At 44.1% G+C, this 26,595-nt stretch overlaps 1 protein-coding gene across 1 annotated transcript in view; it reads right to left on the bottom strand.

The window, feature by feature from the left end:
• LOC138801835 (melanin-concentrating hormone receptor 1-like) overlaps positions 1 to 22,112 on the bottom strand; it is a 37,712-nt gene extending 15,600 nt beyond the window's left edge. The window contains exons 1-2 of the mRNA XM_069984935.1: positions 22,017 to 22,112; positions 7,050 to 7,146 (exon numbers count right to left, since the gene is read on the bottom strand). Coding sequence (XP_069841036.1) covers positions 7,050 to 7,146; positions 22,017 to 22,112 — 193 coding nt within the window. The remainder of the gene's footprint in view (positions 1 to 7,049; positions 7,147 to 22,016) is intronic.
• Between the last annotated feature and the right edge of the window lie 4,483 nt (positions 22,113 to 26,595).

The raw sequence follows: 26,595 nt of genomic DNA, 5'->3' as shown, positions 1-26,595 counted from the left end.
CTCTAATATATTCTTCTTTCTTTACCTCTGTATTCCCTACATTGTGTATAACCCTAGATAATAATAGCATGATCTATGCAGTGTGTATATGAGCGGCCGGCGCAGTATACAGCAAGACGTGATGCGTGTAATATGACTGACAGGAGTATATAGAATCTGCTCTGAAGTGTATAGACACCCTTTACTCCATGCCCAAGGGATATACAGGGAAAGACGATGATAGAAAACCTTTTACCTGAGACAACAGGAACAGTACGGTCCGTGAAGGGTTATTACTTTACCCCTGAAGCAGGAGGCTCAGGCTGAGCAGTGAGTGCTGCTTTTATAATTACTGTACAGGGTAATGCAGTAAAGCAGTGTGCCTTCCCAGCAGTTTGATTTTTGGCCTCAGTGAGGGCCCTATTACACAGGACGATTATAATGCGAAAAATCGTTATAACGTTCAAATTTAAACAACAATCGTTCTGTGTAATAGCAGGCAACGATCGAAAAAACGTTCGTATGTCGTTGAGCGTTGATTTAGATCTGAACCTAAAATTATCGTTAATCGTTCGCTGTAATTCCACAATCTTTCACATTTGGTCACTAATAGTTCAGTGGAATTGCACATTGTTCATTGTTTTGCTGGGATCAAAAGAAACAAATGATCATAATAACGATCACAATAACGATCATAGTAATGATCGTAACTAACGACCGTCGTTCTGTGTAATATGGTGAACGATTTCAGGTAAACGATAAACAATCTCGTTTGTGATTGTTAATCGTTAATCGTTAAAAATCACTTCGTGTAATAGGACCCTTAGGGTTTAACCCAGACAGCTATGCCAGACGTGTCAATCGATGGACACTAACAGTCCATGCTACGACCTTTGCGGACACATCTGCTGTCATGGATAACCTGGCACCTGTAGCTCGCTGCGACTACCACAAATTGTAATAGTCGTACAGCAGTATCATTTAGACATTGTAAGCATTAGTATTGGATAACGTTACATATGGAGCTAATATTTGGTCCCTGTATTGCGGTTTTATATGAGCACTGTATTGTAGGATTATTTGGTCCCTGTATGGCGGTTTTATATGAGCACTGTATTGTAGCATTATTTGAGCACTGTATGGCGGTTTTATATGAGCACTGTATTGTAGGATTATTTGAGCACTGTATGGTGTTATTATTTGAGCATAGTATTGTAGCATTCTTTGAGCACTGTATGGTGTTATTATGTGAGCACTGTATTGTAGGATTATTTGAGCACTGTATGGCGGTTTTATATGAGCATTGTATTGTAGGATTATTTGAGCACTGTATGGCGGTTTTATATGAGCACTGTATTGTAGCATTATTTGAGCACTGTATGGCGGTTTTATATGAGCACTGTATTGTAGCATTATTTGAGCACTATATGGTGGTTTTATATGAGCACTGTATTGTAGGATTATTTGAGCACTGTATGGCGGTTTTATATGAGCATTGTATTGTAGGATTATTTGAGCACTGTATGGCGGTTTTATATGAGCACTGTATTGTAGGATTATTTGAGCACTATATGGCGGTTTTATATGAGCACTGTATTGTAGGATTAGTTGAGCACTGTATGGCAGTTTTATATGAGCACTGTATTGTAGGATTATTTGAGCACTGTATGGCAGTTTTATATGAGCATTGTATTGTAGGATTATTTGAGCACTGTATGGCGGTTTTATATGAGCACTGTATTTTAGGATTATTTTAGCACTGTATGGCGGTTTTATATGAGCACTGTATTGTAGGATTATTTGAGCACTGTATGGTGTTATTATGTGAAAATTGTTAGGCTATGTTCATAATATGGGATTTTTTGGCTGTCATTGCCGACGGCCTTATGGGCAACTATAAAGGTCATGATAGATGTCCGTCATCAGCACATATCGGGCGTCTTTCTGACCGCCGCCAGCAATGATGGCTGAAAAATCTTGTAGTGTGAACTTAACCTAAGCCTGTATTATTTGAGCACTGGATAGCTCTATTATTTAACCAGTGTACATGGATATTATGTGTGCTCTTTATGGTGTATTTTTTGACCAGTGCATGATGGTATTAGTTGATCATTGTATGGCTGTATTGTTTGAGCACTATATGGTGGTATTATTTGAGCATGGCAAGGCTGTATTATTTGAGCACAGTATAGCAGTATTATTTTATTACTGTATGTTGGTATTATTTGAGCACTGTATGATGGCATTATTTTACTAGTGTATGTTAGTATTATATGAGCACTGTATAGTGGTACTACTTGAGCTTTATGTGTTGGTATTATATGAGCGCTGTATAGTGGTACTATTTAAGCACTATATGGTGGTATTATATGAGCACTGTGGTATTATTTGAGCGTTGCAGGGCTGTATTATTTGAGCACAGTATGGGGGTATTATTTTATGTGTATGTTGGTATTATTTAAGCACAGCATGGGGGTATTATTTTATAAGTATATGTTGGTATTATTTGAGCACTATATGGTGATATAATTTGATTATATATATGTTGTCTTCTGCAGCCCCTCTGCCTCATGTTCTGTCCACTCTTCCATTCTCTAGGTCGATTGGCCGGCCACCATGCTGGAATCTCTCTGTTGACTTCCCGGGACAAATGGGTTAACATAATATTCTCGAGTCCTTCAGCATCAAATCTTAATCAAATGAACAGGACTTGTCGCCCCCCCCTCCCCCATCACTGCAGACTCTTTACAGATCGGAGTGGCGGCGTCTTGTAATCAGGAAGAAGTTTTAATGAAAGTCGCATTATCCACTTAATTTATTTGTAGCGCCGGTCCGTTTAATAAGGAAATGATAAGCCGCGTGGCGGTGGAGTGCGGACTGTATTGTTCTGTCTGGAAGAGACGTATAGCGAGCTGTCAGCGCTGAGGGATCAGACGGACGGATTAAGGAGACGGTGACTCATCCTGCATCAAAACGTACCCAGCATTCTGGTCGATTAAGTCACAAGATTACCCGAGCCATCACAACAAAAACACGTCGGGGGCTTAAATGTCATTTCATATAGTGATTCTCTGGATGAAATAATCTCCCTAGATTAGGAGGAGAGAAGCCTCGCCACCACTGTGGGGGACGCTGGACACAGACCACCCCATCCCCCACTCTGCCATGCTGTGGGACCCTATATGTCAAATCACTGTCTATGCCACCGGAAAATGTATAGGTCACTTATAGGTCATTGGCAGGGGCAATGTACCGCCGTAGCATCCATAGCGGCTGCTAAGGGGTCCTCCACATCAGAGAGCCAAGTGGCCTGCTCCTGCAATACACTGAGCTGTCAACATTTGCAGCACCCACTGGCCGAGCTGCAAATGTCCCTTTAACTCCTGATGAGCACTTGTGGTTATATGCAGGGCTGTGATGACAGAGAGAGGAGCCATTGGCTCCCCGCCCTGCCAGTCAATCTTGTGACCACAGGCAGGTCTGTGTCATAGGAGGCTGCTCGTGCGCTCGCAGAGCAGGGAGAAAAGGAACTGGAGAAGTGCTGCAGAGCTCAAGCCAGGTGAGTATGGATTTTTTTTCCACTTGGGGGTTGCCTACATGGGGAGGGGGGGGGCTATTACTACCAAGGAAAAGGCTACCAGGGCAGACACTTTCTATTGAGGGAGGGGAATACCAGCAGTGTCAGACTGGGGTATCTGGGACCCACCAGAGGAAATGATCCTAGGGGTCTACCAATGAAGAAGTAATAAGAAAAGACATGCCAGTCAGTGTTAGTGCAAGTTCTAAAGCTGGTAGCCCACCGGAGGATCCTCTGGTGGGCCAGTCCGAAACTGAATACCAGGGGAGATGCCTACCATGGGGGCCCAGTGGCTGACGATTTCCAAACTCCATACATTACCTGTCCATGGTCCAGGGCTCCTCTTGCGCTCTGCTTCTCACCAGGTCCCGTACGCTGCAGCTCCTGAGCGGCCTGTCTGAGCTAACAGGCCGCTCAGCCAACCACTGGCCGCACCGCTCTGGAGCTGCAGCGTACGGGACCTGGTGAGAAGCAGAGCGCAAGAGGAGCCCTGGACCATGGACAGGTAAAGTATGGAGTTTAGGCAAGGGCTGCAAGGACGATGTCCATGCATCCCTTGTTAAACGATTATCGGGCCGTGTAATAGGCCCAGTAAATGAACGTCGATTTAGCAGATCGGCGCTCGTTTACAATTATTATCGGGCCCCCATTGGCCTGTGTAATAGTACCCTAACTTTTTAGCAAGCTTTGCATAGATCAGTGATATAACCAAATATAAGAAACTGTGTAATGTATCTTATTAGACAAAAATGCCTCCTTCACTTATCAGAATCGTCCCTTATCAATCTCACTGCCTCACTCAAGTGAGACAGTAGCAGAGATACACTCAGGGAAATGGCTGAATGCTCATGTAAGTTTTAAATTGTCACTGTTGTTTGTAAAAACTTTTGGCATGTCATAAGTTTTGATTGATCCGGGTCTGAGTGTTCACACCAGTACAGATCGGGAGAGGAGACAGCTAAGCAATGGTTCTCCTAATCGGTCCAGGTCTGAACACTCAGACCCGGACCGACCAAAACTTATGACATGCCAAAAGTTTTTACAAACAACAGTGACACTTTATACCTAACCCCAGTGCTGTATCACAGTTGCACTGTTCAGTACTGCTCTATAATGTCCTCCACACTGCTTCTGCTTCTGATGCTGTACTCTAAAGATATAAGGGAGCAGGTTCTCCTATTTTGTCTGTGCAGTGTATGGAAGACATCATAGAGGCTTGTAATCTCTTCTGCATGTGCTATAGAGATATAGAGGAGCAGGATCTCCTCTTCTGTGTGCTATAGAGATATAGGGGTGCAGGATCTCCTCTTCTGTGTGCTATAGAGATATAGGGGTGCAGGATCTCCTCTTCTGTGTGCTATAGAGATATAGGGGTGCAGGATCTCCTCTTCTGTGTGCTATAGAGATATAGAGGAGCTCTCCCTCTTCTGTGTGTGCTATAGAGATATAGCTGAGCAGGATCTCCTCTTCTGTGTGTACTATAGAATTATAGGGGAGCAGGATATTCTCTTCTGTGTGTGCTATAGAATTATAGGGGAGCAGGATTTCCTCTTCTGTGTGTACTATAGAGATATAGGGGAGCAGGATCTCCTCTTCTGTGTGTACTATAGAGATATAGGGGAGCAGGATCTCCTCTTCTGTGTGTACTATAGAGATATAGGGGAGCAGGATCTCCTCTTCTGTGTGTGCTATAGAATTATAGGGGAGCAGGATCTCCTCTTCTGTGTATGCTATATAGATATAGGGGTGCAGGATCTCCTCTTCTGTATGTGCTATAGAGATATAAGGGTGCAGGATCTCCTCTTCTGTGTGTGCTATAGAGATATAAGGGAGCAGGATCTCCTCTTCTGTGTATGCTATAGAGATATAGGGGTGCAGGATCTCCTCTTCTGTGTGTGCTATATAGATATAGGGGAGCAGGATCTCCTCTTCTGTGTGCGCTACAGAGATATAGGGGAGCAGGATCTCCTCTTCTGTGTGTACTGTAGAGATATAGAGGAGCTCTCCCTCTTCTGTGTGTGCTATAGAGATATAGGGGAGCAGGATATCCTCTTCTGTGTGTGCTATAGAGATATAGGGGAGCAGAATCTCCTCTTCTGTGGGTGCTATAGAGATAAAGAGGAGCAGGATCTCCTCTCCTGTGTGTGCTATAGAGATATAGGGGAGCAGGATCTCCTCTTCTGTGTGCTATAGAGATATAGGGGAGCAGGATCTCCTCTTCTGTGTGTTATATAGAGATATAGGGGAGCAGGATCTCCCCTTCTGTGTGTGCTATAGAGATATAGGGGAGCAGGATCTCCTCTTCTGTGTGTGCTATAGAGATATAGGGGAGCAGGATCTCCTCTTCTGTGTGTTATAGAGATATAGGGGAGCAGGATATTCTCTTCTGTGTATACTATAGAGATATAGGGGGGCAGGATCTCCTCTTCTGTGTGTGGTATAGAGATATAGGGGAGCAGGATTTCCTCTCCTGTGTGTGCTATAGAGATATAGGGGAGCAGGATCTCCTCTTCTGTTTGTACTATAGAGATATAGGGGAGCAGGATCTCCTCTTCTGTGTATGCTATAGAGATATAGGGGAGCAGGATCTCCTCTCCTGTGTGTGCTATAGAGATATAGGGGAGCAGGATTTCCTCTTCTTTGCACTACAGACTGGTTGTCGCTCCCGTCTACCCACATAGCAGTTTAGTTCTCCAGATGGATACCTGCCCAGGTAGGGTTGTCGGCAGCATGCGTTCCCCCCAGGGCACCATCCTTGTATACATGTTCACTCTTTGATGACGTTCTGCCTGCTGAGAACACTAATAGACATCTGTCTCCTTAACCCCCGAGTGACTGGTTAATATCTGGACGGTTTCCCGTATTGCATCATTGGCGGCTGATTACGGGCTGTTATCCAGGCTTTGATATGCATTTCTAGGAGAGGTAATGAGGAAGATATAGAGACGGCATCTTATGGGGATTAAGGCAAATTGGATGCCATCTTCTTGCGGTTCTCACTCCTGATCAAGGGGCTTTAATCTCTACAAGAGATCAAATGCAGAATGCCGATACATCCGCCAGACATTCATACTGTAACATAAACACATCCTTAAAACGCGTCTATCATTGGCCTTCCTTTTATCTAAATAGGCCTAGAATTCTCAGCGGATCGATGTGATATACACCCGTATAGCTGCAAATGCTCCATCTTCCTGCTATAGCTCCAAATCCCCTGCGGAGACACAGACTAATCTGATTCAATTCCAGCTACTCACAGCCACCACTAGGGGGAGCTTACTGAAGACAGATGTATACATGGATTCATTTATAAATCTGTGTGATCTCTATCATGTAACTGTGTAACGTTAGGTACTCTTTACTTGAGATCTCTTCTTTTTAAGGATCATAGGGGGGTCTCCGAATTACTGTGTTATGAGCAGAAGACCCTGTAAGTCAAAAAAACCAATCCAATGTCAACTCTCACAGATGGGCGTCAATGATGGCGAGTTACCTGCAGATGGCGTCCCTGTGCCGGTCAGATTGGAGTCATTGTAGATGCATAAGCTCAGGAGGACCGAATTCTGCAGCTCCGCCATCTTTCTGGAGCCCTGCAAGATAACACATGGAATCTAAGTATTATGATCCTATACATAGGAATCAATCAATAGGTAGCCCTGTCCTGGTTCAGGATCAGGTCCCCTCCCCTGCTTGCTGACCACTAGCTCTGTCTGTCTCATTGTATCTCCTAGAATTAGATTCCTCACAATTTTGTTATTTTAAAGGGCAACATCATTTTTGTTATCTGTTTCCTTTATGTCATTCCAAGTTATATCAGGAGATGTTGTACCAGGATATCGAAGCTTGGTGGAGTCTAAACTCACTCCTAATCTGGATACAAACTGATGATTTTTTTTTTTTTACCATTGCTGAGATTGTCTGTACTACAATTGTGCTTGTTCTTCACTACTGTTAAATAGAAACAGTGACCTCTTCTGGTTAAACCGCAGTACTACACATAGTACAACAAAAAAAATGGAGATACATGGGAAATATATATATATATATATATATATATATATATATATATATCAGTACTCTCCAACCTGTGGCCCTTTATCTGTTGCAAAATGATAACTCTCTGTTGCAAAATGATAACTCCCATCATGCATCATAAGTTTTACAACCGGGCAACCACAGGTTGGAGAAGACAGATGTACACAATTATTATCACATATAATAGAATTTAGAACTTTGTAGTGTTGGCACTCTGCCGAATCTTATGCCGATCTACAGGTGGGCGGGGCTGTGACTACTCCACAGAGAGCATAACTTTCCACACTACCAGCATAGCTTTCATCTTTACTCTGCTATTCTATGGGCCCTATTCCACCGGACGATTATCGTTCAGATTATCGTTAAATCGTTCGAATCTAAACGATAATCGTTCGTTTGAATAGCAACTAACGACCGAACGAGAAATTGTTGATCGTTTAATAAGACCTGGACCTATTTTTATCGATGTTCGTTCGCAAATCGTTTGCATTGAATAAGAAGTCGTTTGGTCGTTCGCAGTAGTGCCGAACACAATAGCGACGACAAGACGACCGCAAGAACGATCATAAGTAACGATTATCTTTTCATGTAAATGGGTGAACGATTTCAGGTCTTTCATAATAGCGATCGTTTGGATCGTTTATCGTTAACGATCATGCGAACGATAATCGTCCTGTGGAAAAGGGCCCTAAGAGAAATGAGCAGGACAGGTAATAGAAAGTATTGACAATGTTTCCAATTCTTCTATAAGATTTTTGTGTGGACATTACTTTTAAGAAAGTTTAGTGTTTACTGTGGATTTCGAGGGCTGTATTAGATCATCATTCATTGTAGATCTGAGCTGCTGAATTCATTATAAAGCTTTGTGATGGGCTGAATATGCAGATTGGGAATGCTAAATATGGCTTCAATAGGGGAAACATCTGGAGGGAAGGATCTCTGTACATTGAGGCTGTCTACTCTGCCATTAGGAGGGATGGGGGCTACTAGTGATGACCCCCAAAAAATCTCTGCCTGACTCTTCTACCCTGCAAGTCTATCGAACCTCAGTGACCACAAGTCACTGGTAAACAGCTCCATATATCTCAGTGAGTATAATATAGAAGAGAGCAGTTATATAGAGCAGGTAACATCATACACATATATAACAATATACACATACACAGCAATATACACATGCACATATATAACATTATACACATATAGAACAATATACACATACACAGCAATATACACATGCACATATACAACATTATACACATATATAACAATATACACATACACAGCAATATACACATACACATATATAATAATATACACATATATAGCATTATACACATACACAGCAATATACACATACACATATATAATAATATACACATATATAACAATATACACATACACATATATAATAATATACACATATATAGCATTATACACATATATAACAATATACACATACACATATATACTAATATACACATATATAACAATATACACATACACATATATAATAATATACACACATATAGCATTATACACATACACAGCAATATACACATACACATATATAATAATATACACATATATAGCATTATACACATACACAGCAATATTCACATACACATATATGATAATATACACATATATAGCATTATACACATATATAACAATATACACATACACATATATAATAATATACACATATATAACAATATACACATACACAGCAATATACACATACACATACATAACATTATACACATACACATATATCACATACACATATATAACAATATACACATACACATATATAACATTATACACAACAATATACACATATATAACAATATACACATATATAACATTATACACATATATAACAATATACACATATATAACATTATACACAACAATATACACATATATAACAATATACACATATATAACATTATAGACATACACATATATAACATAATACACATATATAACAATATACATATAAATAACATTATACACATACACATATAATATACACATATATAACAATATAAACATACACATATATAACATTATACACAACAATATACACATATATAACAATATACACATATATAACATTATACACATATATAACAATATACACATATATAACATTATACACATACACATATATAACATACACATATATAACAATATACACATATATAACATTATACACATACACATATATAACATACACATATATAACAATATAACAATATACACAACAATATACACATATATAACATACACATACACATATATAACAATATAACAATATAAACATACACATATATAACATTATACACATACACATATATAACATTATACACAGCAATATACACATATATAACATACACATATAACAATATACACATATATAACATCATACACATAGCACTATACCATATAACCTCTCCATAGCTCTCATACAGATATAAGAACATGGCCTGTGTATACATGACAACTTTTGAGGCTCTATACTTGTTCTAGAGACCGCGCCGTTACAGATGTAGCAGAGTTGAGAATGTTTGGCACAGGTTGGACCTTCTGTATTTACACAGTACTGCACATAAAACTTCTACATTATCATTCAGGGGTCAGTCCAGCAAGTCCCTGAGTACCTGGAGCCTTTGCTATATGTATGTTCAGAAAGAATTGCTATACGGAGTCTGACATATGTTCCCTCTACAAGTCCAAATCCCCCCCAGTACATACCTTGTGAGGATGCTGCCTCCTCTGGTCCTCAGCTCCTTCTCTGTGAATGAATCCTGCACAGTCCCTCCAATCACTGCACTACTGAGCTACAACCAGGGTTCTGTGTCATCCTGAGCAGTGTGTAATGCAGCCAGCCAATGGGGGCACACAGCCCCACAGCCGCCCGCAGACGGAAGGCAAAGCATCACAGCACCCATCCTCCATGCTACCATGCCAGGTGACGACCAAACCTGGTGCAACGACGGATGGCGACAGCAGATTCATACATTATCCTGCAGAGTGGGCTGCTACCTTATATATACAGCCATTCACCAGTATTCATGAATCATAGGAAGGGGGAATGTGATAGAGGATTCCCCACAGTAGTTATATTCCTGTATATAGGAGCAGTATTATAGTAGTTATATTCCTGTATATAGGAGCAGTATTATAGTAGTTATATTCCTGTATATAGGAGCAGTATTATAGTAGTTATATTCTTGTATATAGGGGGCAGTATTATAGTAGTTATATTCTTGTATATAGGGGCAGTATTATAGCAGTTATTTTCTTGTATATAGGAGCAGTATTATAGTAGTTATAGTCTCTAAAGCAGAATGCGGTCGGCACCACTGACGCTGTGATAGCAGGAGGATATGCAGTGACACAGAAATTCCAACGGGGTGCTCCGTACAACAGAAGAATGTGTAATGTAAACAGTGAAGACAGAGGTCCGGGCACTCACCGATCTTCAGGAATCTTTATTCAGGCACAGTATACATCAGGGAAGGGAGGACAGGTGAAAGTGCGGGCGTAAGCTACCCCAGGACAGCTGTTTCCCGGCTGATTGCCGCTTCCTCAAGCTAGGGTAATACCCTAGCTTGAGGAAGCGGCAATCAGCCGGGAAACAGCTGTCCTGGGGTAGCGTACGCCCGCACTTTCACCTGTCCTCCCTTCCCTGATGTATACTGTGCCTGAATAAAGATTCCTGAAGATCGGTGAGTGCCCGGACCTCTGTCTTCACTGTTTACATTATAGTAGTTATATTCTTGTATATAGGTGCGCTGGGCCACTCCGCTGAGAGTAGTAGTAGGTGGTATTACTGGGTAGGGACCCGGTTAGCCACTTGCCTGATGGTATGTCACGGTATGGGCATGAGTGATAGCAGCTGTAGACTGGGAACCTGACCAAGCGGAGGCCGAGCAATTCTTCATTGTCCTTAGTCAGGGCACCAATAATTACACCAATGCCAAGGTTCAGAAACAACGGTAGTTGTATATTTATTATAACGGTGGTAACTCATAGCAACAGTCTCTCCGGATGCAACCAGGAATAAGGCAGACTTGGATAAGGCCGAGTAATGGGTGATGCTGCAATAGGCTGTGAGAGTAACGTGCTGGATGATGGGAGTAGTAGTGATACTGAAGTTGAGATGCTGGGCGGAATGAAACTGAGATGAATACTTGCTGTTGATGATTAGAGAAGATGATGAGAGGAATGACTGAAGAACGGCACCCAGATCTTTAGTATAGATGAGGATCTTGAGACTTGAGAATAAAGACACAGCCAGGTCCCGACTGGACCGGAACACTTCTTGTGACACTGGAGCAGCAGAGCACACGTATCGCTTTCCTGGCAGTGGAGAGATGTCACACACACCCTATCCCCTTGAAGGTAGGAGATAGGACTCAGGAACAACAGAGCAACACACCCTTCTCCCCTAAAGGTGGAGAGAAGACTGAGGTAGGACAGGAAGTCACATGGTATCCCCAGCCAAAGCTCGATGGCCATTGGGGTTACAATGGAAGCAGGGGACAGTCACGTGACACCAAGCCATTGCATCATCACACCATTAGGACATATAGGACCAAATATACATGAAATTAGTGAAACAGCAGACCTGAATACTGAGAGGGGTGACACATCATACAGTTTGCAGTGGACCATAGTTTTCCAGAACAGAGGCAATAACATTTTCACTGACTCAGATATAAAGAAATACTTTGAAGGAAACAACAAGAGAAGAAACTCTGTTCTGGGACACTGCATAGGGAGCAGTATTATAGTAGTTATATTCTTGTATATAGGAGCAGTATTATAGTAGTTATATTCCTGTATATAGGGGCAGTATTATAGTAGTTACTATTGTGGGTGGTGAGATTTAGAGACCTGCACCGCTCCAAATGTGCACTATGTGGATTGGATCTGTGGATCGGTCTTGAGCCAGACAATAAATGTGAATGTGGCTGCTGGGTGGGGGTGGCTGCTGGGTATAGTAGTTACATTCCTGTATATAGGAGCAGTATTATAGTAGTTATATTCCTGTATATAGGAGCAGTATTATAGTAGTTATATTCCTGTATATAGGAGCAGTAGTATAGTAGTTACATTCCTGTATATATGAGCAGTATTATAGTAGTTATATTCTTGTATATAGGAGCAGTATTATAGTAGTTATTTTCCTGTATATAGGGGCAGTATTATAGTAGTTACACTGCTGTATACAGGAGCAGTATTATAGTAGTTATATTCCTGTATATAGGAGCAGTAATATAGTAGTTATATTCCTGTATATAGGAGGCAGTATTATAGTAGTTAAATTCCTGTATATAGGAGGCAGTATTATAGTAGTTATATTCTTGTACATAGGAGGCAGTATTATAGTAGTTATATTCTTGTACATAGGAGGCAGTATTATAGTAGTTATATTCTTGTACATAGGAGGCAGTATTATAGTAGTTATATTCTTGTACATAGGAGGCAGTATTATAGTAGTTATATTCTTGTACATAGGAGGCAGTATTTTACTACTTTTTTACCTTTTCTGATGTTTTGTGAGTTCATTATTAATACTAAATGATGAGGAGAAAACACATTTTTTTCAATTTGCAGTTTTCCAGATAACCTTTGAGGCCATCACTCATCTGCCTGACAAACTACTTTACTATGTGTGCAATTTCATATAACACAGCACACTGTTCACTATGATACCGTATAAGAGGGTAGAGTTGCCTTTCACTACTATAGAAAAGATGGGTATATTATAATGGGAGGCATATTAATTTCCCAGAAACAGATTGGTATGGATCGCTGTACTATGGTTTATAGGTCTTTCAGATGACAGCAGACTTATGATGTCACTCCACTGATGATGTCAGTGAAGCTGCCCATATGGCTGTCAGCTGATCGCTCATTCAGCCAGCAGTTATTTCTCTATTCTCTTCCCTCTACACATGTATGTCTGGCTCGGCTTAGTGTGTTTTTGAATGGGGAGAATGGAGTAAGCCATTGCCAGACACCTTGGCAGCGACTTATCTCCCATGTGAACAACAGAACGGGCATGTTGCAATCCAACATGCCTAATCCTTCGTCCCCAAACATCTGCTGTAAGGGCAGAGTCTGGTGACCCCTATTAGATGGCTAGATGGGTGGATTTGGCCAGTCCTGTGTATACGGACATGGTTAATCTCAGTGATAATAGATAGGAGTCACACAACACTGTACGGGATAAGTCTATTGAGCGCCAGCTCCTGGACTGTTTTGTATTCTGGAGGATCCTGCAGCCGAAACAGACAGGATTTTAGGACTGACGTCTGAGGAGCAACAATGACTCAAGCCCAGCGTGAAAAACGCTTCTCACATTATTCCAAATTAATATGGAAGAGAAGGCAAAAAAAGTCATTGAGCTGCGGGCGTTCCTGTCACACGGAAATTAAGATCCCTGGAGCTTATAATCTGAAAAAACTTCTGCTGCAGTGGACGGGGGGCCGTGCTCCATCCCTCCCCCCGTGACTGGCGGCAGACGTCATCACTCCGCTCTGCACAACCCCAGTTCATTTAGGGGAATCGCTCTGCAGATCTGACAGTCACCTGACAACCTAAGGCGCTGTGCACATCTGCGCTGCGACCTCCAATCTACTCTGCTGGATCCATCACATCTGAGGACCCCATTGACTTACGATAGGATCCGTCAAGTTCCACCACGGCGTGTCATCCTGACAGGAATAGCAGTGCCGACTGCAGCGTTATTTTTCTTGTCAAAAATGCCGTCATCTGTGACGGAGTCTCCGATGCTGGTGTGAACAGTGTCTTTTACCTGTATATAAGTAAAACCCTGCACACACATCTCTTTTCACAGCTGAGGGTTTGTTATAGTTGCATCCAGTCTCGGCAATGCTCTGTGAGCTAAACACATCCGAAGCACCGTCTCTCTCCTGAGCTGTTACAGTGTATCAGAAGATATTGAATATGGTGAAAAGTAAAATATATATATGTGAACATTGCTGTACTTTTCATTATACAGGGATTAAATAGATTGTCCGGGACATTTATATCGATGACCGAGTCTGCATATATCAGGCCCAGAGCTGCAGATGTGGCCGCCGGATGGCTGATGATACCTGCAAAATTATAAAATCATGTCAGCTCAAGTGTCATAGAGGCTGGGCTGATCTGCAGCATGCACGCCTCCTGCCTCCCCCACCGTCCCTCACCTGTATGATTTAGCTCTCAGTACTGGGTCTTGTACATCAATCATACAGGGCAGGGAGGTGAGGGAGGGACAGGGCTGACTCCAGGTATCAGCGGGCCTCTGGGAGAAAGAACCCCCTGAAGGGGTTGTCCAGGCAAAAGAAATGTTTCCTGTGGATAGGGGACAAGAGATTGCGGGGGGTTCAAACTCCGTACCCCCGGCAATTTCCAGATTGGCCCCTTGCTTCTTTGTTTTTATTAGATCCTGTGACCCGCGGCTCTGTTTCATTCCTATGGAGCCGCCAGAAAGAGCCGAAAGTCCCTTTGTGCAGCCATATTGTACTTGGGTCCCACTAAGCCAAGCCACCATATAGTAGTTAGGCTTCTTCTGTGCAGCCAAATACGGTAGTAGTAAGATCCCTTCTGTGCCCCCATATAGTAGTAAGGTCCCCTCTGTGCCCCCATACAGTAGTTAGGTCTCTCTGTTTTCCCATAAAGTATTTAGGTTCCTTCCTTTTTATTAGAGCCTGTGACCCGCGGTTCAGTTTCATTCCTATGGAGCCGCCAGAAAGAGCCGAAAGTCCCTTTGTGCAGCCATATTGTACTTGGGTCCCACTAAGCCAAGCCACCATATAGTAGTTAGGCTTCTTCTGTGCAGCCAAATACGGTAGTAGTAAGATCCCTTCTGTGCCCCCATATAGTAGTAAGGCCCCCTCTGTGCCCCCATACAGTAGTTAGGTCTCTCTGTTTTCCCATAAAGTATTTAGGTTCCTTCCTTTTTATTAGAGCCTGTGACCCGCGGCTCTGTTTCATTCCTATGGAGCCGCCAGAAAGAGCCGAAAGTCCCTTTGTGCAGCCATATTGTACTTGGGTCCCACTAAGCCAAGCCACCATATAGTAGTTAGGCTTCTTCTGTGCAGCCATATACGGTAGTAGTAAGATCCCTTCTGTGCCCCCATATAGTAGTAAGGTCCCCTCTGTGCCCCCATACAGTAGTTAGGTCTCTCTGTTTTCCCATGAAGTATTTAGGTTCCTTCTATGCCTCTGTATGGTACTTAGATCTCTTTGTGCAGCCATATTGTACTTGGCTCCCACTAAGCCACCATATAGTAGTTAGGCTTCTTCTGTGCAGCCATATACAGTAGTAGTAAGATCCCCTCTGTGCCCCCATACAATAGTTAGGTCTCTCTGTTCTCCCATAAAGTATTTAGGTTCCTTCTATGCCTCCGTATGGTAGTTAGGTTCCTTTGTGCAACCATATTGTACTTGTGTCCCACTAAGCCACCATATAACAGTTAGGCTTCTTCTGTGCAGGCATATACGGTAGTAGTAAAATCCCCTCTGTGCCCCAGATAGTATTAAGGTCCCCTCTGTGCCCCTATACAGTAGTTAGGTCTCTGTGTTCTCCCATAAATTATTTACATTCCTTCTATGCCTCCGTATGGTAGTTAGGTCCCTTTGTGCAGCCATATTGTACTTGGGTCCCACTAAGCCACCATATAGTAGTTAGGCTTCTTCTGTGCAGCCATATATGGTAGTAGTAAAAGCCCCTCTGTGCCCCCATATAGTAGTAAGGTCGCCTCTGTGTCCCCATATGGTATTTAGGTTGTTAGTCTGCCCAACAGATAGTATCCATGTAGGCACTTCACCCCGTGTAGGTAGTTAGTCTAGTAGTTAGCCTCCATACCCTCCACCCCAGGTAAATTTTACAACCCATAAAGATAATCCATCCTGTAGTAAGGCTCCTGATGAGGGCAATGCACCGGTATGTATCCCCCTCTAGTAAGCTCCTGCCCATGTAGGCATCCCTACAAACATGACTTTATAACTCTGTAAGCAGCTATAGCCACATCTACATCTTCTGCTGGCTGCCATTGCTGTATTGCACTGGGTGCTGGTAAAATGTATTGTGGTAAATGTAGATAAGATAAGATACTGTAATATAATTGTTTCTATATTATATATTGCGCAGTTTCTCCAGGAACAGATATCCCTAAGACATGGCTGATCAGAATGTATAGCAGCTGTACAGCAGTGGATTCAGAGGGGCTGGTGTGTGAGCAGGTAGAGGGGTCTGGCTGCGGCTCCTGCCCGGCGGAGGGTGAACGTGGTTCTGAGCGGTCGCTAGGCGCAGCGATGAGTCATTACTCTTCGCATGGTGAGGAATGTGACTCATTCTGGTAGAGATCAAAGCTCTCAGTGTCTGGCTCTGGGAAGGACGGCGCTCGGGCAGAATGACTCCTGACAATTTAAAAATTTACAGCAAACCAAAATAATTGCCGCTTATCTCTATTTATAATGCGGATATCACCGGAATACCAGAGCTGGGAATTCCTGTATAGGATGAGTAATAATAGTGCGATGATTCATACAGTGGACTAGACGGAGAGGGGGACTCCTGGGAACCAACTCCATCCCAGGCCATGCCCCTGCAGTCTTCTACCTGACTCCAGGTGACCCCTACTTTAATTCAGATCCCTACAGGTACCCTACTGTAGACTCCCCCCACTCAACCCTTAAGTTAGCCTGCACACTCTACCCTTAAAGGGGGTTTACAGTTTGACCATACTGTGAATAGAGGACAAGTATGAGACCGTGGAGGGTCCGACCTCGGCTATTTTTGGGCAGTCCTACCTCAGCTTTTTGCCGGCCAACCCTCCATTTATAACAAAGGAGCTAGGGCGGCAATCTAGAGATGGGGGGGGGGGGGGGGCGCTGCAGTCTCATTCTTGTCCCCTATCCTGTGAGTAGGGGGAGAGTAAGTAAAACCCCTTTAAAGGAAAAAATCATTATATGTGGAGGGAGGGGGGGGGGTTAAAAAAGATAATATGCTCACCTTTTTCCCCTGCCTGCACAGCGCTGCATCGCTGGGCTCCCGTACCCCTTTGGGTGTCCTCTTCTCCCAGTTTCCAGGTACGTCATGACCCAGTTTGAACGACACAAGCAGGTGGGATTTAACCCGCTCAGCCAATCAGTGACTGCTGCTCCGTCACTGACTGGCCGAGCAAGGCATCTGTTAACTGAGTCATGAAATAGCCGGGGGGGGGGGGGGGGGGGGGGGGGTTAGAAGACAGCCAGCTTGGGTCCAGGATCGGGAAGCAACTCTGCATGGGCACAAGGACAGGTAAATAAAACTTCTTTTCTATGTTCCCCCACCCCCAGCCCAGAGTAATTTTTTTGTCAGATCCCCCACTCCATTCTCAAGTCAGAACCCTTCAACCAGCCCCAGCCAAGATCTGGACAAGAAAATGACCTTCCTTGTCAGTGCCTCGTGCTCTATAGGGACATATCAGCAGGTTAGATAGAGGGGTACTCTGGTGAAAAAAAATATTTTCAAATCAACTGGTGACAGAAAGTAAGGCTAGGTTCACACAGTGTTTATGGAGTCTGCTTAACCGATCCGTTTTTAAATAGTTACTTTTAACATACAGAAAAAGTTGGTGAACTACATTTTTGTGTATGCTAAAAAACGGATGTTTAGATCTAGATCTAGATTTAGATTTTTTTTTTAATAATGTTTAATTTAATTAATTTAATAAAGTTTTTTCCATAAAATGGATATGTTAAACTGAGCTGCTGTTTGTCCTGCAGGAAGTGGTGTATTCTTTGCAGTCTGACACAGTGCTCTCTGCTGCCACCTCTGTCCGTATCAGGAACTGTCCAGTGCAGTAGCAAATCCCCATAGAAAACCTCTCCCGCTCTGGGCAGTTCCTGACATGGACAGAGCTGGCAGCAGAGAGCACTGTGTCAGACTGGGAAGAATACACCACAGCAGATGACAAGTACTGGAACAATTGAGATTTTTTTTTTTTTAAAAGTCATTTACAGATCTTGTTAACTTTTTGACAACAGATGATCTGAAAACAATTCTTTTACATTAGAGTACACTTTTCAAAGGGTCTGAAATTGGGGAATCACCAGTGTTCTTACTTAACAATAGCAGAATCTATATCACCAGGCTTTCTATAGTTGTCACTGGATGGTGCAAAAATCGGAAGCCTAGTCTACCAAGCTTTATTGTTTTGAAATAGAGAACCCCTTTAAGCCAATCCATTAAATACCTGGTAAAGTGAGTAAATATGATAAGAGGCTTAGATTAAGCAGGGACATGGTTAGGGAAAGGGTGGTGTCCTACCACGCGTGTTTCAGTTATATACACCCATCGCAAAAGTCTGTACTTATTGTACTTGTGTGGTGATGAAAGTAGTACTAACGTTCACCACTAGATGTCGCTGTATTGTATATGTGTATTTGGAAGCCCCACAGCTGAAGAATGTAAAGGGATTGTTTCTTTATGTGTCACCTGAATCTGCAGACCAGTAGGAACCTGTTTTTCTTCTCTCCTATCAACTCTTTTCTTATTTCTTCTGTAGCACTCTTCACTCACTCACAGAACACATTAGTTACACTAGGGAAGTAAGTCACATGGGTGAAGGTGGAGCAAAGGTCTTTCGTGTTAGGCATTGTGGAGGAAGGACACAAGCTAGATAGCTCTCCACAGTGGTCCTATCTGGGCCCTGGACCTCTGCCAGGTCCCCGTACCCTCAAAGCTGTCTTAGCTAGAACCCCGTATGGGAAGGACGCAAGACAGTACGCTGCAAACAACTTTCTCACAAGTAACGCTACACAGCACTATGCACTGTTAAACCCCTCTTAGGAGAGGACAAGCCAAAGACAACCTCAACCCACTCCGTGGACAAGGAGACGTCACAGAGCAGGACAGTATCCACGAAAGCCAAAGAGCTAGGAACTGAGCTAGATAGAGCAAAGTTGCAGTAAGCCTAGGAATTCTATCTCACAGCGCAGGTGTCAGCAGGGAACCCTCAGCATTCCGCTCATCCCAGGTAACTAGGTCTGGGGCCTGTGTCACCCTCTAGGAAGGTTTAGCCGAGTTTAGTGGGCATAAGGTGGTGTGAAGACTATTCAAGGTCAATACACGGGCACAGGTGTTGTTCTTCTTCTAAGTATTCTACCTCATCCTCCAACATCCCAGCAGAGCACAGTACTACCTGGGCTGGGACTCTCACGGCATCCTCCTCTCTACTACTCTGTTTCTTCGTATCACTCAGCACACTCCCCAGTCGGTGTGACTATATATATATCCTACACTGCACTTCTACTACAGATCAGGTTGCTGTATTGTCAAGTATTTGTCCAGAACTATTGTCAAGTGTGTTACCAAGTGCTTTATCCAGAGAAACCTCATACTGTTGAATCTGTATGACCTGATGTACATTTGCAACTAGTAAAACAGCCTTCCTTACGTTAAAGAGACACTATGATTTCTCACTTTCCACCAACACAGCACACACTGCAACCTTGGGACACTTCCCCTTTCTGTGGGTGGCAGATCCGATAGTCCGGGAGGGTCACTATAACACTCAGGCCATCTGTGATCACTCTAACCCAAGGGACCCCATAGCAGCCCGGTAGGACACTGACCACAGGGGAAAAAGGTACAAGCGGCCTTGTCAAATAAACACAGGTGTGCCATCGCACCTGTGTGCCCACCTGGCACTGGCGTCACGAAATAACACTACAAGGTCTGGCTGTATCTCGGCCAGCCACCTCCGGCATTGAGTCACCTCCGGCCTCTCCTCCGACATAACACCACACCAGGGGTTAACCACCACAGGAGGAGACTGGTGAGGCATGTGTACCCAATGGCGGCTGCCAGAGGAAGGCTACAAGGTATTGTGACCCAAGGATAAAGCAGTGAAAAATTGAGCCAACTTATAGAAACAGCTGAGACGTCTTGGAGGAAGTGTGTGGTTCATAAATAATTTCTTGCGCAGAGAAAATAGAAGTTTCTGATCTGTCAAAGCCCAGAGGAAGCCCAAGCAATTACTGTAAGCAGCTGCAATATATTTTTATTGATAGGGCATGTGGCTGACCTTTCAGTGATGCATTCGCCACCGGAGCCGTACGAGCAATAACAACGGACAAGCCGAGTGGAGAGAAGCTTCAGACCTGCCGGCATCTGCTTCTCTGACCGGCATCTGTATTGGCCCTTGTGACCGCTCCATCTCCTGTAATACGAGAATAAGAAGAAAAACTTGTCATCCATTTAAAGAGAACCTGTCATGATGACCTATCAGCCGTGTACGTGTGTGCCCTTTAGCGGCCCAGGTGATTGTTCCTTCTACCGGGATCAGTTTCTGCTTTTGACAGAAAAGTTGAGCAAACCCTCCACGCACACATACACCTTGCCTGGTGAAACTAGAAGGTCAGGAATGGGTTAGGATGATGGAGGAGTGTGGAGTTGAGAGTCTAATTTATATGTGTTATATTCTTAAAATGTATACATGCTTTGTGTAACGCTCTACAAGCCTGTGTCCTCCTTCTTCTCCTCCTCCTACATTTTGAAGTTTTCTTGTTAAGATATAAACTAAGGGTTATTCCCATAATAAACAGAATCAGCGTGAACACTGGCGCGGTCTCATGTGTTTGGTTGATACTCGCGGCAGACTGCAGCTGCCACACTACTTTTGCTACCAATTTGGCAAGACCCAGGTATATCTGAGGGACTTTTATTCTAAGTCTCACCCTAGCAGTAACTGGTGCCCAACGTGGGGCGTGGCCTCTACACCTCAATCGAATACTGCACACCTGGACCACGAAGGCAACCCTAGAAGGAACGCACAGACCTCATGTGAAAACAGCGCTGTAAACGGTAAGTGTCATGATCGTGCCTGAAAAGGCATTAGTGCCACCCTCTGTTGTGAAGATCCGACCGCTGCGCCAAAGATTGCGCTTTTGGCATTAAGTCCGTGCCTGGTTTTGTTATGTTCTCTGCTTGTCTTCTGTGATCCAGTCCATGTTTTCTCAGTTTTCCATGCACTCTCCTTGTTGTGGTCTGTTCTATAATTGTGTCTGCTGTGCTGTGATTGACAGGTCTCGTCACCTCTGGCTTTCTGTGATTTCCTGTGTGTTTCTCCTGCTCCACCTTTCCGCTTGGAGTCCGGGACTTCTGATCCCTTATACCTGTGCCTCTTCCTTCACTCTGAGCTCTTGATAGCGTTGTTCAGCTTGTCTGTCAGCTAGATCCAGCCTTTCCTCAGATTGTCTGTATTCCTAGTTCCTGATCCCTTTGCTTGTTTCTTGTCTTTGTCTTTTGGTTCAGTGTTCTCCTTAGTCCTCAGTTTACCTTGCTTAGTGCTCAGTTCTTCTTGCTTCTTCTCTGGCTTTGGCTCCACTGTTCTGGCTTTGGCTTCACCGTTTCCTCCTCCGTTCGTTTGGTCCTCCGTTCCTTGCTGCTTTCTTGGTCCTGTCCTTCTGTGTGTCTTTGTGACTTTGCCTTGTCTGCTGTCATTGTACCTTGTTTGTCTGTCCTGTGTCTTGTCTGTGTTCACACTTATTTGAGTGCAGGGATCGTCACCCAGTTGCGGACTGGTTGTTTAGGACCTGCACTGCAAGTAGGTAGGGAGAGTGTGGGGGGGTCTTAGCTATAGGGCCCACTTGTCCTTGTCTCTGTGTTCCCGGGGGCCCTAATATTATCAAGAGCCATAAACTTTTTTACTCCTTACTTGTGGCCAGTAATGGACACAGCACAGGAGTTATCTGTCTGTTTTGAGGGTCTTGCTACTCTTGTTTTTGATCTGGCCAAACAAGTCCAGATATTGGCCCAGCAGCTACCTGCTACCACGCCTGCCTCCCCAGTGGTCACGCTCAAGGAGCCTGACATGTGTTCAGGAGACCTGAACACATTTTTAACGTTTAAAGAAGCTTGGGTTAGTCACCCCACCCCTAGCTCCCTTGAAGAGGCCATTTCCCTGGCGATAACCAATGATTGCATGTTAAGACCACGCCAAGACCACCCCTGTGTTGTTGATGTTCCTTCCTCTTTCCCCTCCAAACCTTTGCCTACTATGTCTCGTCCTCTGTTGACCATGGAGGAACCTCCGCAACTGGGCAAAATTAAAAGATCCCTGGCCCGTAAAGAACTCCGAAGAAGGAATGGACTGTGTTTTTATTGCAGTGACAGTGGACATTTCATCAGCTATTGTATCAAGCGTCCCTCAAGGCCAGATCATCAGCGTGCAGATGACAACCAGGATAGTCATCTGGGCGCACAGGTACTTGTAGGTGGTTTTGACGTGCATTATCCTGTTGATGAACCTGCCAATGCTATATCTGTAAATTCATGCAATGTGGAAGTTGGCTCTGTGTGTCCCGCCGAAGATACTATGTCTAATTCATGCAATGTGGAAACTGGCTCTGTATATCCTGGTGATGGTACCGTGTCTGTGTCCTCATGTAAAGCCGAATTTGGCTCTGGAACTGGTACAGATTTGAGCGGTTATGGGAGATCTGTCAGGAGACCGGTTGTCTCTCACTTGGAGTCTGATTCTGATGAGTGGGAGACGGACGATGATATTTCTATCGATGTTGAGACATGCATTGTAAGAGGTCCTTTCCCTCCTAGGTCTGGTTTGTCTGGTGAGGGTCCGGAGGCCCCTCATAAAAGGGGGGGTAATGTCATGATCGTGCCTGAAAAGGCATTAGTGCCACCCTCTGCGGTGAAGATCCGACCGCTGCGCCAAAGATTGCACTTTTGGCATTAAGTCCGTGCCTGGTTTTGTTATGTTCTCTGCTTGTCTCTTGTTATCCGGTCCATGTTTTCTCAGTTTTCCATGCACTCTCCTTGTTGTGGTCTGTTCTATAATTGTGTCTGCTGTGGTGTGATTGACAGGTCTCGTCACCTCTGGCTTTCTGTTATTTATTGTGTGTTTCTCCTGCTCCACCTATCCGCTTGGAGTCCGGGACTTCTGATCCCTTATACCTGTGCCTCTCCCTTCACTCTGAGCTCTTGATAGCATTGTTCAGCTTGTCTGTCAGCTAGATCCAGCCTTTCCTCAGATTGTCTGTATTCCTAGTTCCTGATCCCTTTGCTTGTTTCTTGCCTTTGTCTTTTGGTTCAGTGTTCCTTGCCTTGTCCTCTAGTTACCTGGTTATTGTCTCTGGTTTCTGTTTCACCGTGTACCTTATTTACTGTCTGTTATTGGGTTTAGTTCCTTGTACCTTTCCTTGTATCTCCGTTCCGTGTTTTAGTGTTTCTGACCTGGATTTCGTGATCTTGACTTTGCTTGTGGATTCTGACTCTGTACTTCTTCTGCCCGTTTGTTGCCAACCTTGCCCGCCGACTATTCTTTATTGTGTTAGTTTGTCTCGTCTTGTTTTGTGTTTGCACTTACTGCAGCAAAGGGAACGCCGCCCAGTTTCGGACGGTCATTTGAGGCCTGCTCTGCAAGCAGGTAGGGACAGTGTGGGGGGGTCTTAGCCATAGGGCCCACTGTCCTGTGTCTCTGTGTTCCCGGGGGCCCTGACAGTAAGAAAGCTTATTTCTTACAATGCTCTGTGTGTCCCTGTTCCTGGGCGCCAAGGTCTGGTTAGTTGCATGTTATAGAGTAAAAGTGCATGTTAAGCCATTTGTTTAGGAAGAACCCTGCAGTATAGTTATACCTGGACCAGAACTCTGCACCGCCCTTCTAATGTTGATTATTTTTGTATTCGCCCTCTGGATCTGTTATAGTGTATCACAACCAAAAGGAGGGTATGATGTTTGTTATTTTTTGCATTGGCCCCCTGGATCTGTTATCAGAACCCGGAGGATAAGGGTTTCTGGAGTATCCTTGAACCCTAGAAGACTGTCCCAACAGCACTACCCCGTAGTGGTAGAGGAAGCTAGAGGACTACTAGGACGGGAGGATAACATATGAAACTAGGTCGAGATGGGTAAGGTGCAGAGTAGACTGCGGAGGGAAGAAAACAAGTCATTGGGATGGATGTCCAAGCAGATGGTATGTCAGTGGAAAGGGGAGGATAAGGTTTAAGGATGTAGAAGTTGGAAACTTTGCAAATGTTGAGGAAGGGATGCCCTCAACCCCCAAATCTGGGATCGAGTTAGAGTCCAGTGAGGGGGAGTTATAGAGGACAACGGATGGGATAGCATGGCCTTGGCCTAGAGCCATATAGCCAATCAGATGGAGAGAGAAGGTGATTGGGAATATGACCCTGAAGATAGGAAAGAAAAAAAGCATGTAGCGAATTAGAAAGCAACCATAAAAGTAAGATGTGTCTCCACGCAGGTGGAAGCTGTCAAAACGTCTTGGGGAAAAAAAAAGAGGAGAGAGTAAAAGCTAACTGATGCAGAATTAGCGAGAGACCTGCATCAGGGTGGTGGAACAGAAAGTTTTGATAAATATAGCATGTATGTGTATAACGGCCACCGCCTTAAAATGTCACGAGTACAGAAAAAAATCCCATCATGTTTAATACAGTTGCAGATCACATTCTATCGCCCCTGTTCCCCCGCTTTAGAGAAAAGAGGTGTTTTCAGTAACAGCCCAGAACATGACAGCAACTATCACCACACCTCTATATTCTGTAACTAACCCTGATGGGGATGTTTCCCTTCCCCCAGCTCCACCCTCACAACGGATGGGGCACAAATCTGCGTGATGATTAATTTCTCCCTCTCTATGGAGCTTACTGATAAAACCTAATAAGTTCTAGGCAAATAGTTTTTCCTACTGAGGTATAATTGTGTGTCAGTATCTGGTATTTTCATTACACAAGATTTTCTAAGAAGTTTTTGCTCTTATAGGCTATGTTCACACTATGTAAAAGTACGGCAGTTGTTGCTGATGGCAACAACGGCCGCACTTTTACCACGGTGGAACAATGTCTGTTGTTCTATGGGATCCTGGCCGGAGTATACACATCGTATCCCCTATGCCGCCGCAAACAACTGACATGTCAGTTTTCTGTGGCCGGAATTCAGTGAATTCCGGCTTCAGAAAGACCTGTCAGTTCACACAGCGAAGCGAGCGGCTCCGGCCGCTTGCTTCACTTTGGGCTATGGAAAGCTCTGATGCGGGCGCGCGCTGATGCGCCCACATCAGAGCTCTGCGGCCGAAAGATCATCCGGCCGGTACTTAAAGGGGTAGTGCGGCGGTAAAAAATTATTCACAGAATAACACACATTACAAAGTTATACAACTTTGTAATGTATGTTATGTCTGTGAATGGCCCCCTTCCCCGTGTCCCACCACCCCCACCCGTGTACCCGGAAGTGTGGTGCATTATACATACCTGATCCGTGCCGACACGCGTCCGCCATCTTGTGCCAAACGTCAATCGCGGCTCAGCGGCTGACTGTGGGGGCTATATAGCCGCTGCGTACTTTGTGATTTTGCCAGTGCTGACTCCTCCTCTTAGTTAATTTGGTTAAAGAGGACCTGTCACCCCCCGTGCCGGGGTGACAGGCTCCCGACCCCCTGTTAGATCCCCCTATACTCGCTGGGTCCCGCTTCCTGAGCCGGTCGGGTCACGGAGATATCAGCGCCCGAAGCCCGGCACGCGCGCTGACAGGAGAGTCCGATGCCCATAGAGAATGATGGAGCATCGGACTCCCCATTCATTCTCTATGGGCATCTGACTCTGTCAGCTGTCAGCGCGCGCCGGGCTTCGGGTGCTGATATCTCCATGACCCGACCCGACCCATTCTTACAAGAGAGAATGACATTGACAGACAGAGGAGCGAATTGCTTATCCCTGCTTTGTCTGTCAGTCAGTATTTTACAGTCAGTTCAGAGCACAGAGGGGCCCCCTATGGGTACTATTACGTTAAGTGAATATCAGCCCTACTTGGCCAATAACCAGCTGTTCCGGCCAATAATCGTTTGGTGTAACAGCTCATGAAGAAAGGCAACAATCAGCAAATATGCACGATGTCAGCTGATCATTACCTTTCTGCATGAACCAAAGTCTTGATAACGATAGCGACGGTCTGC

This window comes from Dendropsophus ebraccatus, chromosome 9 (genome assembly GCF_027789765.1).
Source record: "Dendropsophus ebraccatus isolate aDenEbr1 chromosome 9, aDenEbr1.pat, whole genome shotgun sequence".
NCBI classification, from domain to species: Eukaryota; Metazoa; Chordata; class Amphibia; order Anura; family Hylidae; genus Dendropsophus; species Dendropsophus ebraccatus.
This window is presented reverse-complemented; position numbering and strand designations above follow the sequence as displayed.